This window comes from Cnephaeus nilssonii (genome assembly GCF_951640355.1).
Source record: "Cnephaeus nilssonii genome assembly, chromosome: 10".
In the NCBI taxonomy this organism is placed as follows: Eukaryota; Metazoa; Chordata; class Mammalia; order Chiroptera; family Vespertilionidae; genus Cnephaeus; species Cnephaeus nilssonii.
In genome coordinates, this window is record NC_137081.1 from 21,626,385 (window position 1) to 21,644,087 (window position 17,703).

Genomic DNA, 17,703 nt, shown 5'->3' on the forward strand with positions numbered 1-17,703 from the left:
CTTGATCCATTTGTATCTTGATTTACCCCTGCTACATTTTGAAACTATGAAGGCAGTGAAAAAGAATACATCCTTTGTTGACTTTATAAACATTGTTACATAATGATGTTTTATGTCTTAAAACACCACTTCTACCACTGTGCTGTTACAAATTTAAAAAGATTGATAAACTTAGTTTTTTTACTTTTTCAAAACTAGCTTTACAGGTTTCTTCCTCAAATTTAAGCATCTCTAAATCTCTCATTGCCTTTTGAAAACTAAAACAACTTTAAACTTATTTGTTCACTTCTAAAAAAATCATTTATTGAGCTACTCTATTTTGATAGCACTGTGGTAGGGATACAAATGTGAAAATTATACAGTCCGTGCCCTCAAAAGGCTTCCCTATACTTGTCCTACCACCATCATTGAGGCAAAAAATCTTAGTTATCAGCTTGAACCTCATCCTCATTTATCAAAAACTCCGTCTTTTTGTAACTACTACCCTAATTCAGAAACACATCACTTTGCTGCCACTCCAATCTAATATTTATTACACATTTACTAAGCACAGTGCTAAGCACCATACATGCATTTATTTTCACAATAACCCTAAAGGACAGTTATTAATATCTATTTGCAGGTGAGGAAAGTGAAGCTAAGAGAGATCAAGTAATTTATCCACAATTACAGTTAGTAAGTCTAACATTGGAATCTACGTTTTTAACCACTACCATAAAGCATCCTCATCAATGAAAGTGATTCCAGCAATGAATCCTATACCCTTTCTAAAAAAACTACTTCTTTTATCTCTTACCAAAGAAAGTACAATATGCACTAATTGTCTCCTTAACTTTCTCCCGAAGGAGGGGAAGAGAGGAAGGAAGGAGGACCTGTCCTATCTTCTTTTGTATTCCTGCAAAATAACAGGCACTTTGTAAGTACTAAAAACTTGCCATTGATGCCAATTCTCTCCCAAACATTTTTGAATTTTGTGTTAAGAATACTTAACACACATACACACAAGAAATACTTAACACAAGATCTGCTCTCTTAACACATTTTTAAGTGTACAATACAGTACTGTTAACTATAGGTACAATGTTCCACGGCATATCTCTAAAACTTACTCAATTTGATTAAATGAAACTTCCTCCTAAATGTTTTTAACAGCTCATCACTCACTACCTATAAAATAAATCCAAATGCCTCTCTTTGTTTGGCATTCATACATTTCCTATGTTTTATTTTCTACTTCTCAACAAAAATGTTGTTCTATATACACACAAATTACTGAATTTTAATATTTTCTTTCACATCTACCACCACCAACTTAAATATGCCATTTTCCTTTATCTGTTTATGAAAACATCATCCTCACTGGTCTCATAGTTTAACATGTTAAGATATATAAACCACCTTTCAGATTTCTAAGGGCTTTCTTTCTTAAAAACAACCATAAAACAAATGCAGAGATAAAATTAGTGTTATGGCTGAAAGAGAGAAGTTGACCTAGATAAACTTTATATCTCCACTTAAAGCATCTAAAATCTGAATGGTTTTATGACATAAGAATGTAAAATCATCCAAAGCCAGGGAAAATCCCATGTTTTTTTCTTTTGTGTTCATTAATTTGTTTGCAGAGTGAATATTCAAATGACAAAAATATCAGTAAGCTGGTGCTTCCAAAAGACATGATGGTTCTTACAGCAAGCTCCAGTTTACTTACTCACTCAACAAATTTTTGAGAAAGAGACATAAAATAATTACTAGCTTATATTCTAGTAGGGGACAGACTTTAAATAATCACACAAATAAATATAAAAATGAGAAGTTCTGAAAAATGATATAAAATGCAGGGCATGATGAGAGATTATAATACAGTACCTGATTTAAGACTTGGGAGTTAGAAAGTACCAGTTAAGCTGAAAATTGAAAAATGAGTTAACTGAAGAATGGTCATGCTGGGTCAATCCAGGCAAATAGAACAAAATGTGTAAAAGCCCTGTGATAGAAAATTATTTGGTGTGATTGAAGAAATGAAAAGCAGTGTGACTGGAGTTCAGAGAGGGAAGGGAAGATGTGCAAGATGAAGCTAGTAAAGCAGGAAAAGAATCAGATTATGAAGAATCTTGTAGACCACTGTAAGGATTTTGAATTTTACCCTAAATGTAATAAACAGTTAGTGATGGGAAATCCACTGAAGAGTTTTAAGCAGAGAAATGACATGTTACTGCTCAATGGACAAGTGATGTGCTTTGTTTGGGTTTCGGGAGGAAAGTGAAAGGAGCAAGAATGAAAGAAAACAGGGCAACCAGACAGGAAAATATTGAGTGATTTAACTTATAACAACAATTACAATAACAATTAATATTTACTGGCTATTGACTGAATGCCATGTGCATGCTATGGTTACTTCATTTAATCCTCATAACAATCCAATAAGGTGATGTTTATTCCCATTTTACAGATGCGAAAACAGGGTATCGATGACATTAAGTCCAGGTGAATGAGGATTGTGGCTTCAACTAGAAAAGTGATACTAAAGATGTACAGAAATAGATTCAAGACATATACTGGAAATAGAATAAATAGAAGTTGAAGAGGGTAGGAATACCTGGGAGAAGTCAAGAATGGCTTTCAAGTGTCCAACCAATGTAAGTGAACAAATGACATGGGATACTGGAGGAGAAAGAACTTGGGTATGGAGGGAAAGATTAAGACTTTGATTTTTAGAATGGTATATTTGAAATTTCTAAGAAAAAAATAAAGCTGACATTTCAAGCAGACGGGCTATTTAGATCTTGAGCTGAAAACAAAGGGAGCAGGCTAAAAATAAAAATTCTTAAGTCATCAATATACAGGTGGAATTGAAAGCTTAGGGCAGAAAGGAAATAATAAAATAGAACAGGACCTAGGACTGAACCCAGATATTCCATTTTACTCCACTATGACCATCAATTACTTTGATTTCTCCAAGCTTCTCAGTCCTCATTCAACTTTACTTTTGAGCAGAATCCAACCCTACTGATGACTTCTTTCATTTCTTTTATAAGACTTTTATTCCTGTATTCAGTTATTAAATGCCAAGAATCCCTCATTGCTCCATCCTAGGTCCCTTTCTTTTCTAGCACTGAATGCTCTTTAGGCAATTTCATCCACATCCATAGGTTTGATTACCATCATGGTGGCAGATGACATATATACACTTATCTGTATGTCCAGCCCAGAACTCTCCTCTGAGCTCCAACCCAATATATACAACTGTCTGCTTGACATCCTCTCTTAGATATCTCCAGGAAGATACTTTTCAGATACTGCCACCCCCAAAAAGGCATTTACGCAGAGCCAAATTTTTGAAAGAACTACCACAAAACCATTACAGGCCAACTTTCCGAAACACAGGATTTTGTCACCGATTATCATTTCCTTTCACGGACCATGCCCTAAAATATGTAAACTTGACAACGTGATCTAGAGTTGGGGAGCAACCAAATGCACGACAAAAAATACAATCCATGCCTTCTGGTGAGAGATGATTAGGAGAGGAAGGAAGGTGAAGAATTGTCAAGAGGGAAAGAGTACCCTGTCCAAGGCCTGATGGATGTGCGGCAACCGCAACCTAAGTTCCCTTTAGAGACAGCAGGCCTCGTTAAGGGGCAAGTGGCGGACGGCGATAGCCCCCAGCGAAATGGGGCAGGTTCGGGCTGCGGAGGAAGCGAGTGACAGTTAAGACCAGGTCAAAGAAGGAAAGCTTACAGATAGACCCTAGTGGAGTACGGGTGAGGCCAGGGGAGCTTCGAGGGGATGGGGGCAGGCAGAGCAGCAGCAGGGAGAACTCCAGAAGAGTGAAAGCCGAGTGGGCGGACCGCACGGGGCAAGGGGGGTCTCGGAAAACGGCTCAGTTGAGAAGCTCGCTGGGCCCGTCTTACCTGTGCCTGTGAGTCCGGAGCCCGCACCGGAGTCCGCGCGGAGCGGGAAGAATGAAGGTTAAGGAAGGAAGGGACGCCGAACCCAAAGAGAGGTACAGCTCGCTCCCCCAAGTCAGGGAGAGTGGCTGATGGCGGGAACTGTGACCACACGCAAACACGCAACGCACGCACGCACACTCGACGCGACCGGACAGGGCGCGTGCGCGCAAGCCTGCAAACTCCGCCCCTCCACGCCCTCGTTCCGCCCCAGCACCGAGAGTAGTCCGCGGAGGTAGCTCCGCCCCAAGGTAGCACGCATGCGCATTCCACTTCACTCACTTTCGACTCCCCCTCGTTTCGTCTTAGTCTGCCTGGTGGGGCATGCGCACTACTTGTCCTTCCAGGACTTTTTCCCGCCCTTCGCTGGCCTCCGGAGTAGGGTGGGAGTTCACGCCCCTCTCTCGGGGTACCTGCCAGGGGACGCGGGGACAAGTAGATGGCAGATGTCCTTAAGGTCCTGAATCTTAAGAGGCAAAGGACATACTTTGCTGAGAGCTAGGAGGCGGGAATAAGTTGTTTGTTAGGGGTCAGGGGTGAAAGGTCATAGGGCTGCGAAGGGGCGGAGCGAGCCAAAGGCAGATGGCGGCTGCGGTGGTTCATCATCTTTGGCGGCTTCAGTGCTGAAGTGGGGACGTGGGTCGGGAGCGTCCGGCGGTGGGCGTAGAGCGGCTGCCACTCCCAACATGCACAGTCTGGCGACGGCTCCGGTAAGTGACTGGGCCGCCCGGCCTAGGCCCAGAACCTCTCGAGCCCTGCGTTTCGGCCTCCTCCTAGGTCCCTGTGTCGAGCCCGGAGTCCAGCTCCTCCTGCCCTCTACCCCCGAGGCCCCAGCCCCCCTCCTCGCCGCGACTTGGCCGTGGTGGAGCCCGCCCTCACTTTCCTCGCCAGCCGGCTCTCGTGGCCTCTTGCGTGGCGTTTCGCGTTCTTCTCCGGCCTCGGGGCCTGGTCCCGCGCCCGGAGCGCCGGTCTCGCGGCCGGGACAGGCCATTCATTGCGCTGACCGACAGTTTGGGGTGCCAGTTGCGTGCTGGGCGTCGGTGGGGTTGAGGAGAATTCTGTGAGCAATCTGACAGGGCCCAGGGCTCTCGGAACTCATTGCCTAGGCACATTACAGCGGGAAAGAAAGGGCTTCTAACTCAAACAACATGCTTTACCGATGCAAATCTCAGACCTGGGCTCCTGTTTGATTTATGGTTCTCTGCGCTTAAAACCTTTTCCCACACATCTCATTTTATCAGTGTAGTGTTTTGTTGGTTTTTTGTTTTTTTGACAAAAACGGGACCTGCAAGTCACCTGTCTGAAGTAATCCTATGGCTTCCGATTGCATTAAGATAAAATCCAGACTCCTTGCCATGACATACAAAGCCCTCCCTTGTCTTTACCCACGTTTACAGTCTCGTTTTATGTCACTTGCTCGGTAGGCTCCGGTAACACTGGCCGCCGTTGCATCCCTTCTAGTGTGCTTTTCCACTCCAAGGGGCACTTTCTGATCTCTGTTCTTGGAATGCTCCTCCTACTCCCATCCCTTAACGTACACACACACACCACGTGGCTCCTCTTCTCTCGGGTCTCTGCCTAAATCTCCCTAGAATTGGCCTTCCCTTACCATTCTTTTTAAAGTAGTTCTTTAACCTTCAACTTTTCTTTATTAAAGTACCTTTACAGCATTGATTCCACTTTGTAATTTTTGTATTCATTCCCTTGTTTTGTCGGTCTCCCTCTTGAGGACAGAGACAGGTATAGTGTGGGTCCTGTTTACATGGTTACCCTTGTTCCTGGCATAAAGTAAGGGCTCAAATACTTGCTGAATGAGGAAGGTGGCTACGGAGAGCACTTAGCCGTAATGGGAAAACAGGACCATATGATTTGAGCACACTCTTCTAAATGCCCATCCCACTTTTAATGTTTCACCAAGGTGAAGTGATTTAGGAGAGGGTAACATAAGGAAATTGCATTATTAAGCAAAATGACAAGTACCAAATAGAGAACCAAAAAATCGCCTTAACTTTAAATATAAAAAGTGAGCTTAGCCGAGGCCGGTTTGGCTCAGTGGATAGAGCGTCGGCCTGCGGACTCAAGGGTCCCAGGTTCGATTCCGGTCAAGGGCATGTACCTTGGTTGCGGGCACATCCCCAGTGGGGGGTGTGCAAGAGGCAGCTGATCGATGTTTCTAACTCTCTATCCCTCTCTCTTCCTCTCTGTAAAAAAATCAATAAAAAAATATATATATATAAAAAAAAAAGTGAGCTTAGTGTGATTGGGCTGTAGAAAACCATCATTTCCAGAGCCAGTGGCATCTCTGACTCCAGTCACCATGTGTCTAAGTGTTTGTAACTATTCAAAGTGGAGAGGTACCTTTTATATGTCTCAATAGGCATTTGCAGTTTCCCAACTTTTTTCTTCTCCCAAATTACATGTATAATTTATTTTTTTTAATTTATTTTTTTAATTAAGGTATTATATGTGTACATATCTTACCATTGTCCCCCCCCCCACCCCACACCCATACTTGCCCTCACCCCCCAGAGTTTTGCGTCCATTGGTTATGCTTATATGCATGCATACAAGTCCTTCAATTGATCTCTTATCTCCCCCATACATGTATAATTTAGAAGAAGCAAGTCAAGATGAGGTTGCTGCTGGTAGGGGAGGGGCAAGTTAAATAAGGGATTCTAATAAGGTTGGCCTGTCTGTCCATCTCTCAAAATCTGATAGCGTCTTCTCCACACTTTGATACCAAGCTGCTCTTTTTCCTGTGCCTCCCCAAACTCTATACCTATTCACTTTTATTTTCATTTGCTCTCTAATGCTTCTTTTGAACAGCCATTAAAGCTGTGTTTCATTACTGAATGAAACACAGCTTTAATGGCTGTACTGAATTAATGTTTTTCCAATTAAATTTATAATACCTTACATTTATTTAAAATTTGAACTTTTAGGTACATTTTCACCTGTTATGCTGTTTGGACCACACAAAAGTGCTGACAAGTTCCTTTGTACCACTCATTCACTAGAATATTTGGTTAGTCAGGAGGTGGCAGCATAGAAAAGTTGAGTAGCCTCTTTCCCAATTCTTTATGCCTTCCATTAGATAAACTGCTTATTATTCTGCTGCTCTGGATAAAGGAACAGTAATGGTATTTGTCACTAGCTACTATAATACACGCAATAGTGTCTGCAATAATCTAAAGCCACTTGAGAAAATGCTTCCTTTGTGCCTAATGATGAAAATTTGCATTTGTGTTAACCTTTATATTTTTTAAAAATATATTTTTATTGATTTCAGAGAGGAAGGGAGAGAGAGAGAGATAGAAACATCAATGATGAGAGAGAATCATTGATTGGCTGCCTCCTGCACACCCCCTACTGGGGATTGAGCCTACAACCAGGGCATGTGCCCTTGACCAGAATCGAACCTGGGACCCTTCAGTCCTCAGGCCAACGCTCTATCCACTGAGCCAAACCAGCTAGGGCTAGACTTGACATTCTTTACAGAATACTTCCTAATTTCTTCATTATTGCCACCATAGAAAGTAATTTCTGTCTCACATACTATATAATAGACAATATGCAAATTGACTATCACTCCAACACACAATGGCCACCCCCATGTGGTCAAAGATGGCCACCCCCATATGGACACAAGATGGCCTGCAGGGGAGGGCAGTTGGGGGCGACCAGGCCAGCAAGGAAGGGCAGTTGGGGGCAACCAGGCTTGCAGGGGAGGGCAGTTGGGGGCAACCAGGCCTGCAGGGGAAGGCAGTTGGGGGGGACCGGGCCAGCAGGGGAGGGTAGTTGGGGGGGACCAGGACTGCAGGGGAGGGTAGTTAGGGGAGACCAGGCCGGCAGGGGAGGGCAGTTAGGGGAGACCAGGCCGGCAGGGGAGGGCAGTTAGGGGCGACCGGGCTGACAAGGGAGGGCAGTTAGGGGCGACCGGGCCGGCAGGAGAGGGTAATTGGAGGGGAGGATTATCGGGCTGGCAGGGTAGGACAGTTGTGGGCAATCGGGCTGGCAGGGGAGCAGTTAGGCATCGATCAGACTGGCAGGGGAGCGGTTAGGGGGTGATCAGGCTGGCAGGCAGGCGAGTGGTTGGGAGCCATCTGTCCCGGATTGTGAGAGGGATGTCCGATTGCCGGTTTAGGCCTGATCCCTGTGGGCAGTTAGACATCCTCTGAGCGGTCCCAGATTGGAGAGGGTGCAGGCTGGGCTGAGGGACACCCCCCCACACCCCGTGCACAAATTTCCTAATATGCAAATCGACCAGAACGACCAGTTGCTATGATGTGCACTGACCACCAGGGGGCAAATGCTAAATGTGGGAGCTGCCCCAGGCCAGCCAAGGTGGGTGCCAGCGTGGACCCCGGATCACCCCATAGGTCAGCTCTGATCGTTGGCCAGGCCTAGGGATCCTACCTGTGCATGAATTTCGTGCACCAGGCCTCTAGTCTATTAAACAAGGACACACATACCACACAGGATTACCTAAAGATTAAATAAGAATAGCAAAGTGCTCAGTGGTTGGCTAGGTTCACTCACTGGTGAAATGACTTGCTCCCAGATTCAGCCTTGGGACTCAATTCCTGCCTTTGCAGAGTAACAAATCACTTTGTTATGGACCTCACAGGTTGCTTTAGAATAGTGAAATTACAAACCTTCATATACTGTGGGTCTTCTTTAATGAATGTTATGCTAGAGATTTAAAACAGCCAAAGGTAAGCCTTTAGGAGATGCATTGGGTATGCATTTTCTAAAATTTGCCTCACCGATATCCATTGACAATTCTAACATTCATAAACCTTTTTTTCCCATCACTTTCCACCTAAGCGGCAACATTATTAGTTACTTTGTAACTTTTTGTTGAAGCTGTGCTGACTCCAAGTTTTGTCAGGTAAAAAGAACATTGTACACTCTGAAGGATCTAATTCAAGCACTATCTCCTCCCTCCCATATCTCCTGTTGAATTTAAGCAGATTGCCTAATTTCTCTTTGCTTATTCACTTCCATTTTTAAAAAGGTATTTTAAAGAACATTCTGGCCCTTATTTTAGAAAGATAGGATAATTAAGTTAATTCATTATTTCCCTTTGCATTATTTAAGAAGTGTAGGTTTTTTGAATATTATCATTATGTAGATATCCAAAACCACATGTTGAGTCATCTCCAGAATTAGGGGGGGAAATACCTATTTCAGTCCAGTTCCATTCTGTTACATATTCATTGGTAGGAAAACCAGCAGTTATTTTAAACATAAAATTGTATTGATAGGTTTGTCTATTTTCTGTTTACAAGAGCCATCATTATCAATTTTTAACTTTAATCATATGGGCTAAGTCATATTTTTATTTATGGGTAAATGTGAGTCTTTTTATTTAAGTTCTAGATATTTTTTTCCTTTTCATATTAGGTGTTAAGATTTTCATAGATAGAAAACCAACTGTCAATAACCTGTGTTTGTAACACTTGGCGTTAACCATTGGTGACTCACTTTGGTAAATCTCTTGCCTGTGTTAAGCTTTGTTGAAAGAAAGAAAATTATTTGAAACTAGTAGCCCGTTTGCACGAAGATTCGTGCAATAGACCTTCATTCACCTGGCTGCCTGCACCAGTTTTCTGCCGGAACCGGGGACCCAGGCCTTGGCTGTGGCCACCGCCTTCTGCCTTCTTTCAGGGTTGGGGCTTGGCCCCGGGCAGTGGCCTTGGGCTCAGCCGCACCCAACATCCCTGCTAAGGATCGCAGGAGCCGACCCCAATGGTTTCCTGCGATCCGTGCAGGCTCCCCGCTGGTGCCCAAGGCCAGGAAAGCCTCCGCCCCAGGCGTTCCTGAACTTGGGCTCGGCGGCACCCAGTGTCCCTGCTAGGGATCGCAGGAGCTGACCCCCAGTGGTTTCCTGCAATCGGTGCAGGCTCCCTGCTGGTGCCCAAGGCCGCACCCAGCTTCCCTGCTACCGATCACAGGAGCTGACCCCCTGGTCGTTGCCTGCGATCCGTGCAGGGTCCCTGCTGGTGCCCGAGGCTTTCCCGGCCTTGGGCTCCGCCACACCCCAACGTCCCTGCAACGGTTTCCTGGTGGGCGTGGCTTGGGCGTAGCGAAGGTGCGGTCAATTTGCATATTTGTCTATTATAAGGTAAGATACTTTTTCCTTATACAAATCTTTAAACATAAAAGAGGACAGTGATTCCCTCGTAAATGTTGACAATACAAATATTTTTCACACATCTATTAAAAGGAAAGAACCATTGACATTAAGTGAGTATATAACTAAAGACACAGTTATATCCAATAGGTTCTGTTTCTAATCTTGGAAGATAATAGTCCAAATCAGACTCTCATGACTTTATGTTTCTAGATATGTAATTGAACTTACTGTTTAGCCAAATCCAACTGTTAGTGAGCTGTATTATCTTACATAATAAAAAGGTAATATTTAAATTACCATCACTCCGCTACGCCCACGATTGGGCCAGCGGGAGACACAGGGGGCGGGACTCGGGGTGGCTGGGGTGGTGATTGGGCCGGCAGGACGGTGAGCTGGCGTTGCCAGCGGTGACGCGAGCTCAGTGTCTGTGCCATGGCTGTGCTGCAGCACAGACAGGCCTCTGGGGCAGCGAGCCGGCGTTTTGGAGGTTTGGAGGCGGTGGGGGGGGGGGGGCGGGCGGCGCGGCTCCCCGGGGAGGAGTCTGGCGGCAGTTGGGCCGCAGGAGCATGTGGCGGCGGCCCCAGCCTTCCTGGGCGGGAGGCAAAGGCAAGACCCCGGCCTGGGCTCCGGCTGCAGGAGGACCACGCCCCCGCCCCGCCTCGCCCTAGGGGCCCAGGGACTTCGGAGCTGCCGACCAGCGGACAGACAGCTTACACGTGCATGATTAAATCATGCACTGGGCTTCTAGTATATAATAGAATATTAAACTTTAAGTTCTATATTGTGTTCTTAAGAAACATTTTCTTCAATTTGGAAGGATATTTGTGATTTCAATTCTATAAATCAGTTAGGATTCACTGATTCTAGAGAGAAGTAGACTAATTCTGCCATACACTCACTGTACAAATTTGAATGTGTTAAACCTCCCTGAAACCGTTTCCTGTTAGAATTTTGAGAATAAAGGGAGATGATCCATAGTGACTGACTGGCACATAGTATGTTCAATAAATGTTACTTCCTATAAATAGTTTCTAGAAAAGGCAGACCTAATATATAGCAGCAGAAAGCATATCTTTCTGCTTTCTGGTGACCTAGGGCTGGATGAGGTGGGATTTAATGAAAGGGGTACTAGAAAACTTTGAGGGGTGATCATTGAAGTCGTCTATATCTTGATTGTGGTGATGGTTATTCGGGTGTACAGATTTCTCAAATACTGAAAAGTTTTATTGTATGCAAATTATAACTAAAAAATATTATTTTTAAAGGGCCACTTAGATTAGGTTCTTACTTTAAACTAAATAATTTCTAAGATTTTATAACTGATTGAGACTTTGGTAATAATCCTATATAATAAAAGGCTAATATGCAAATTGACCAAACTGTGGAACGACTGGTTGCTATGATGCGTACTGACCACCAGGGGGCAGACACTTAATGCAGGAGCTGCCCCCTGGTGGTTAATGCGTTCCCACAGGGGGAGCAACACTCAACCAGAAGCCAGGTTCACAGCTGGTGAGCGCAACGGTGGTGGTGGGAGCCTCTCCTGCCTCCACGGCAGCACCCGAGCGGGCCTAAGCCATCAGTCGGACATCCCCCAAGGGCTCCCAGACTGCGAGAGAGCACAGGCCGGGCTGAGGGGCTCTCCTCCGCCCACCCCCCGGCCCCAGTGCATGATTTTCATGCACTGGTCCTTTGGTTGAATATAGTTCCCTCATTTTATCAATGATAAAACTGAGACTTGGAAAAGTAAAGGACACAATTCTAGAAATGGCAAAAGAGTATTTTGAAGACAATTCTGGCTTCTAGTCCAGTGTGCATTCCACTTCGAACTTGTGTAGTTACTTGCAAATCAACGTCTTTTCTATTCTTTTTTTTTTTTTTTTTAATTGTTTGACTCTGCAAAAATCAGGAGGCACTAATGGACAGCCAACCCATCCCATGGTGCTCTGAGTGAAGACAGTCAGCTTAGATATATGATGAACTAAAGTGTATTCTTTAACTTGATAAACAGGTTATTATTTTTTTTTAATAAAGGATGGGCCATGTTTTTGTTTTTCAAATATATTTCCATTGATTTCAGAGAGGAAAGGAGAGGGAGAGAGAGGTAGAAACATCAAAGATGAGAGAGAATCATTGCTCGGCTGCCCCCTACACATCCCCCACTGGGGATCGAGCCCACAACCTGGGCATGTGCCCCTGATGGGAATCGAACCCTGGACCCCTCAGTCCGCAGACCAATGCTTTGTCCACTGAACCAAATCAGCCAGGGCGATAAACAGGTTCTTAATCCTGGGTTAATGACGGGTTGGGCTATCTATGAGTTCTCTGAAATTATGTGTAAGTTTTGTGGAAAACAAATCATGTGCAAAACAATTTGCAGTTAGGTTTTTTCCTAAGGAAAAGATCCATAGATTTTATTTGATTCAAGAAATGTTCATCTCTGTGTTTGTGGTAGTGTCCTATCATTCTTAATGTGTTTGTTAGGTAAGTCATAGATTATTTTGTTTATCTGCCGCTGGATAGTGTGTGCTACTAGACTGAGTTCCATGTCAGCCACAGCCTCAGAAATATAATTAGTAACTTATAAATTGAATGATTGTAGCAATGGAATTAGAAATCTTTAGATGTGATCTTTAAATAGAGAATGGGAAGAGGAGGAAATCTGCCCACCATCATTTACTCATAGTTTCATTAGTTGTAAAATGAGGATAATAACCACATTGTTGTGATTACTAAGTGAAACCATGCTTTTTAAAAAGTACAATTCCCTCTCTTCCCTCATCCCCCTCTTTCACTTCCCACTATTAAGAAGACATCAATTTTCAGATTTTAAAAATTTTGTGAGAGGTATGCCTAAATGATCTTTGGGATTCAGAAAGAAAGATACATTTTGGGTTTTACTATCAAGATCAAAGAATGAAACTAGACCACAATTTTACACCATTCCCAAAAACTAACTCAAAGTGGATTAAAGATTTGAATGTAAGACCTGAAACAATGAAATACATAGAAGAAAACATAGGCATTAAGCTTCTGGACATTCTTTTTTGTGAACTTGACTAGAAAGGCAAGGGAAGCAAAACAAAAAATTAAAAAGCCTCTGCACATCAAAGGAACCATGAACAGAACAAAAAGGCAACCAACTGAATAGGAGAAGATATTATTTGCAAATGATATTTATGATAAGGGGTTAATATCCAAAATATATAAAGAACTCCTACAACTCAACAAGAGAAACAACTGATTAAAAAAATGGGTAGATGTCCCTAGCCATTTTGGCTCAGTGGATAGAGTCTCAGTCCATGGACTGAAGGGTCCCGGGTTCAGTTCCGGTCAAGGACACTTGCCTTGGTTGCAGGTTCCCAGCCCTGGTCTGGGTACATGCAGGAGGCAACCAATCTACGTGTCTCTCTTACATCGATGTGTCTCTCTGTCTCTTCCTCTCCCTTCTACTCTCTCTGAAAATCAATGGAAAAATATCCTCATAAGTAAATAAAAATAGGTAGATAAACTGAATAGACATTGTTCGAGGAAGCTATACAGAGGGCCAACAGACACATGAAAAGATGTTCAAAATCATTAATATTAGGGAAATGCAAATTAAAACCACAATGAGGTATCACATCATACCTGTTAGAATGCTACTATTTTTTTTATTTTGTTAATCCTCACCCGAGGATATTTTTCCATTGATTTTTAGAGAGAGTGGAAGAGAGGAGGGAGAGACAGAGAGAAACATCAATGGTTGCCTCCGCACACCCCTGGACCTGAGCCAGGGATTGAGTCTGCAACTGAAGTACGATGAACCCAGGACCCTTCAGTCTGAGGGTCGATGGTCTATGTCCGTGGTCAGCAAACTGCAGCTCGCGAGCCACATGCAGCTCTTTGGCCCCTTAAGTATGGCTCTTCCACAAAATACCACAGCCTGGGCAGTCTATTTTGAAGAAGTGGCATTAGAAGAAGTTTAAGTTGAAAAAATTTGGCTCTCAAAAGAAATTTCAATCGTTGTACTGTTGATTTTTGGCTCTGTTGACTAATGAGTTTGCCGACCACTGGTCTATGTCAAATGATTTCACTGACGGGCATTAAAATGATGGTTATTAAGTTCCTTATAATCTTAACAAGTAGAGAATTTTTCTTAACATCAATGACACTGTTCATGGTGTTGATTGTTTTCAGATTCTGCTGAACTAATAGCAATAACTTTTTAATTTTAGTTTGAGATTTTTATGTATTCCATATCTCTATTGTATAGGAAATAAACACAGGAAGTAGTTTTTTAGAAACTCATCGTTAGATCAGACCTAATCTTTCAGGCAGGTGAGAAGCAGCATTAGCAAAGCAGGTAAGAGTCTTGCCAGACCACCTGGATTCAAATCTTGGCTTGCCACTTAAGTTTTAAGTAAGTGCTTCTCAGTTTTCTCATCTATAAAATGCAGGTGGTGATGATACATATTTATTTAGGACAATGCCTGTCAGAATAAGCACTGTTTATGTTAGCTCCCTTTATATTTTAACAAATAAGTTGTGGGATTTAAACTAATGCCTCCTATTAAACTGGGGGCAAAATTCAATAGGGATGATGAAAAGGAGGGCCCCTACCCCAGATATTTCCTGGTATCAAACTGCTTTCACTGCCTTCCCATTGCTAGAATGGTCTACAAAATCTACAGCTCCAAGTTAATGCCTGAGAAGGCCACATTACCACCCAGCTGACATCCCTAGCTCTCTTAGAACCAAATTCTCAGGGAGGCTGCAGCTCCCACAAATAGTCTCAAAAGTTGGAGTTTTGCTGGTAGCAGGTGGTGATAGCCCTAGGGACCCAAGCAGATAGATACAAGGCATTGGCCTCCCGGGGTGCCAATACCATTCATCTAATTGGAGTCAGGTCTGCTCTGGAAATATCCTATCTAATAAAAGAGTAATATGCAAATTGACCATCACTCCAACACACAAGATGGCTGCCACAAGATGCCAGCATGGGAGGGCATTTGGGAGGCCAGCAGGGGAGAGTAGTTTGGGGGGTGACCAGGCCTGCAGGGAAGGGAAGTTGGGGGGAACCCAGGCCTGCAGGGGAGAGCAGTTGGGGGGGACCAGGCCTGCAGGGGAGGGCAGTTGGGGGGACCAGGCCTTCAGGGGAGGGCAGTTAGGGGTGACCAGGCCGGCAGGGGAGGGCAGTTAGGGGCAATCAGGCTGGCAGGGGAGCAGTTAGGTATCAATCAGGCTGGCAGGGGAGTGGTTAGGGGGTGATCAGGCTGGCAGACAGAAGCGGTTAGGGCAATCAGGAAGGCATGCAGGTGAGCACTTGGGAGCCAGCAGTCCTGGATTGTGAGAGGGATGTTCGACTGCCCATTTAGGCCAGATCCTACCGGGATTGGGCCTAAACGGGCAGTCGGACATCCCTCGAGGGGTCCCAGATTGGAGAGGGTGCAGGCTGGGCTGAGGGACACCCCCGCCCCCTCCCCCCACCTCCCCCCGTGCATGAATTTCATGTACTGGTCCTCTAGTAAATTAATGTGTGGGGATGGGGCGTGGTGTTCAGAAGCAATGGTATGCTAATGGATGTTGTTCACCTAGGGCGCCCTAGGGTGGAATGGGGTATAGGGGTGCTGAGTACAAGTCACAGGCTGGCTTTGGTTGGGGTAATGGAGTTTATTGACAGTAGTGTCTGGGTGACAGGATTTTGGGGAGAGTTGACCAGAATGAGCAATGACTAATCAGGGTAGATACTATATTGCTAGAGTAGCATCTATGAAGCCCCTTTAAGTTACTGGATTGTGGGTCATTCAAGAGACTGGGCAGGAAACCCAAAGCTAAAATTTTAGCCCTTGTTTCCACTGAGCTTTTAAGGTTATGTAATACTCTAAGCACAAGTGCTTGGACAATTCTGTTTTTGCTGTAGAGAGGGGAGAAGCTACCCTATTCTTTCTACATCATATTGTTACTATAGGAGCCTGTGTTTCCTTGAGAAGTATCACTGCTGGGAGTCAAAAACAACTTTTAACAGATTACTCTAAGACAACAATTTTCAACTGGTGTGCCACAAGAAATTTTAAAACATGCAATACCTGACTATTTAGTCAGGGGCACTAACCTATTTTCCCTTAGATGGTTAAATTAAAAAAAAAAAATGACAACAGCCAATACAACAATAGTTGTCCGGTGTGAGTGAATCAAAATTACACCTTTTTTTTTATTTTTTTGTCAGATCAACAAATCTATACTAATAAAAGGGTAATATGCTAATTAGACTGGAAGACCTTTCAGGAGACCTTCCGGATGTTCTTCTGGACAAAGCAATGGTTGCGGGGCCGAGGTAGAGGCGGTTAGAGGCCAAGAGGTGAGGGTAGTTGTGGATGATCAGGCCAGGATGGGACAGCAGTTGTGGGTGATCAGGCTGGTGGGGGGCGAGGCTGGTGGGGGTAAGCAGACCAGCAGGGGGGGCCAGTTGGGGGCGAGCAGGCCGTCAGTTGGAGGTGATCAGGACAGTGGGGGGTGGAGCAGTTTGGAGTGAGCAGGCCAGCAGGGGGGGGGGGGGCAGTTGGGGGTGATCAGGCTGGCAGGGGGGGGCATTTGGGGGTGAGCAGGCCGGCAGGCAGGGTGGTTAAGGGCAATCAGGCAGGCAGGCAGGCAGCCAGGCAGGTGAGCGGTTAGGAGCCAGCAGTCCTGGATTGTCAGAGGGATGTCCAATTGCCGGTTTAGGCCCGATCTCTGTAAACCGGCAGTAGGACATCCTTCAAGGGGTCCCAGATTGGAGAGGGTGCAGGCCAGGCTGAGGAACACCCCCCCCCCCCCCCCCGTGCACAAATTTCGTGCACCGGGCCTCTAGTATATATCTTATTTTGGTGTGCCACAGAATTTTAGTAATTATTTATGTGTGCCATGAGATGAAAAAGGTTGAAAATCACTGCTCTGAGGCATTTAAAGAAGACTTAAGCTGCATGGAGTTTCAGTTCATTTAGCAGAATACCTTGTGGTACATTGTCAAGCAAGTGAAATGATAAACATTAAGCTAAAAGCTTATAATCAAGCTTCCATTTATAGAATGCGATTGTTCAGCTTGGGTAGAGTAAATGTGAATATGCCTCAAAGTTCATCTGAGACTTCAGTCTGTTCTTCAACAAAAACAGTTGTCCTTTTTGTTCCTCATCTTTCCATCTGTACGATGGGTGGGTCAACATTCTATCACATTAAGGTACTATGAGAAGCCATGTAATACTATTCAAGAAAGCATTGGAATATGCACCTTCATACTTGTGTGAATTAAGCAGGTTTATTCCTTTGAGTATAATGTTCTCATCTGCAAGTGTAGAGCCTTTCTTTCTAGCTACCCAACTTTTTCTTTGTCATGGTTTGGGAGGAATTATATGAGAAAATATTGGACATAGGGACAGAGATGAACATAAATTTGCTAGGACTTTCGAAACAGCAACAGTAATCATTTTTCTAGTCTGCCATCTTATTTTCCAGATTAGAACAAGTAAGGGACTTAACTAGGTCATAAGGCTATTTGACAAGTGTGAAGAATTATAGATATCCTCAATTTGGGGGGAATATTGTGATTCTTTAGCACAATAATGAAAGCATGTTCTATTAAGTCTTTATATAATTCCTACT

General features: G+C 44.1%; 3 protein-coding genes across 6 annotated transcripts in view; 2 read left to right on the forward strand and 1 right to left on the reverse strand.

Moving 5' to 3' along the window:
* The window catches only part of USP37 (ubiquitin specific peptidase 37), a 68,902-nt gene extending 64,798 nt beyond the window's left edge, over nucleotides 1-4,104 (reverse strand). For all 4 annotated transcript variants that reach the window (XM_079782536.1, XM_079782537.1, XM_079782535.1 and 1 more), the window contains exon 1: nucleotides 3,912-4,104. The gene's annotated coding sequence lies outside the window, so the exon portion shown is untranslated. The remainder of the gene's footprint in view (nucleotides 1-3,911) is intronic.
* The window catches only part of STK36 (serine/threonine kinase 36), a 137,694-nt gene that overhangs the window by 13,490 nt on the left and 106,501 nt on the right, over nucleotides 1-17,703 (forward strand). The window lies entirely within an intron of this gene.
* CNOT9 (CCR4-NOT transcription complex subunit 9) overlaps nucleotides 4,274-17,703 on the forward strand; it is a 28,434-nt gene continuing 15,004 nt past the window's right edge. Inside the window, exon 1 of the mRNA XM_079782565.1 lies at nucleotides 4,274-4,657. Within this exon, the coding sequence (XP_079638691.1) occupies nucleotides 4,634-4,657 (24 nt within the window). The 5' untranslated portion in view covers nucleotides 4,274-4,633. The remainder of the gene's footprint in view (nucleotides 4,658-17,703) is intronic.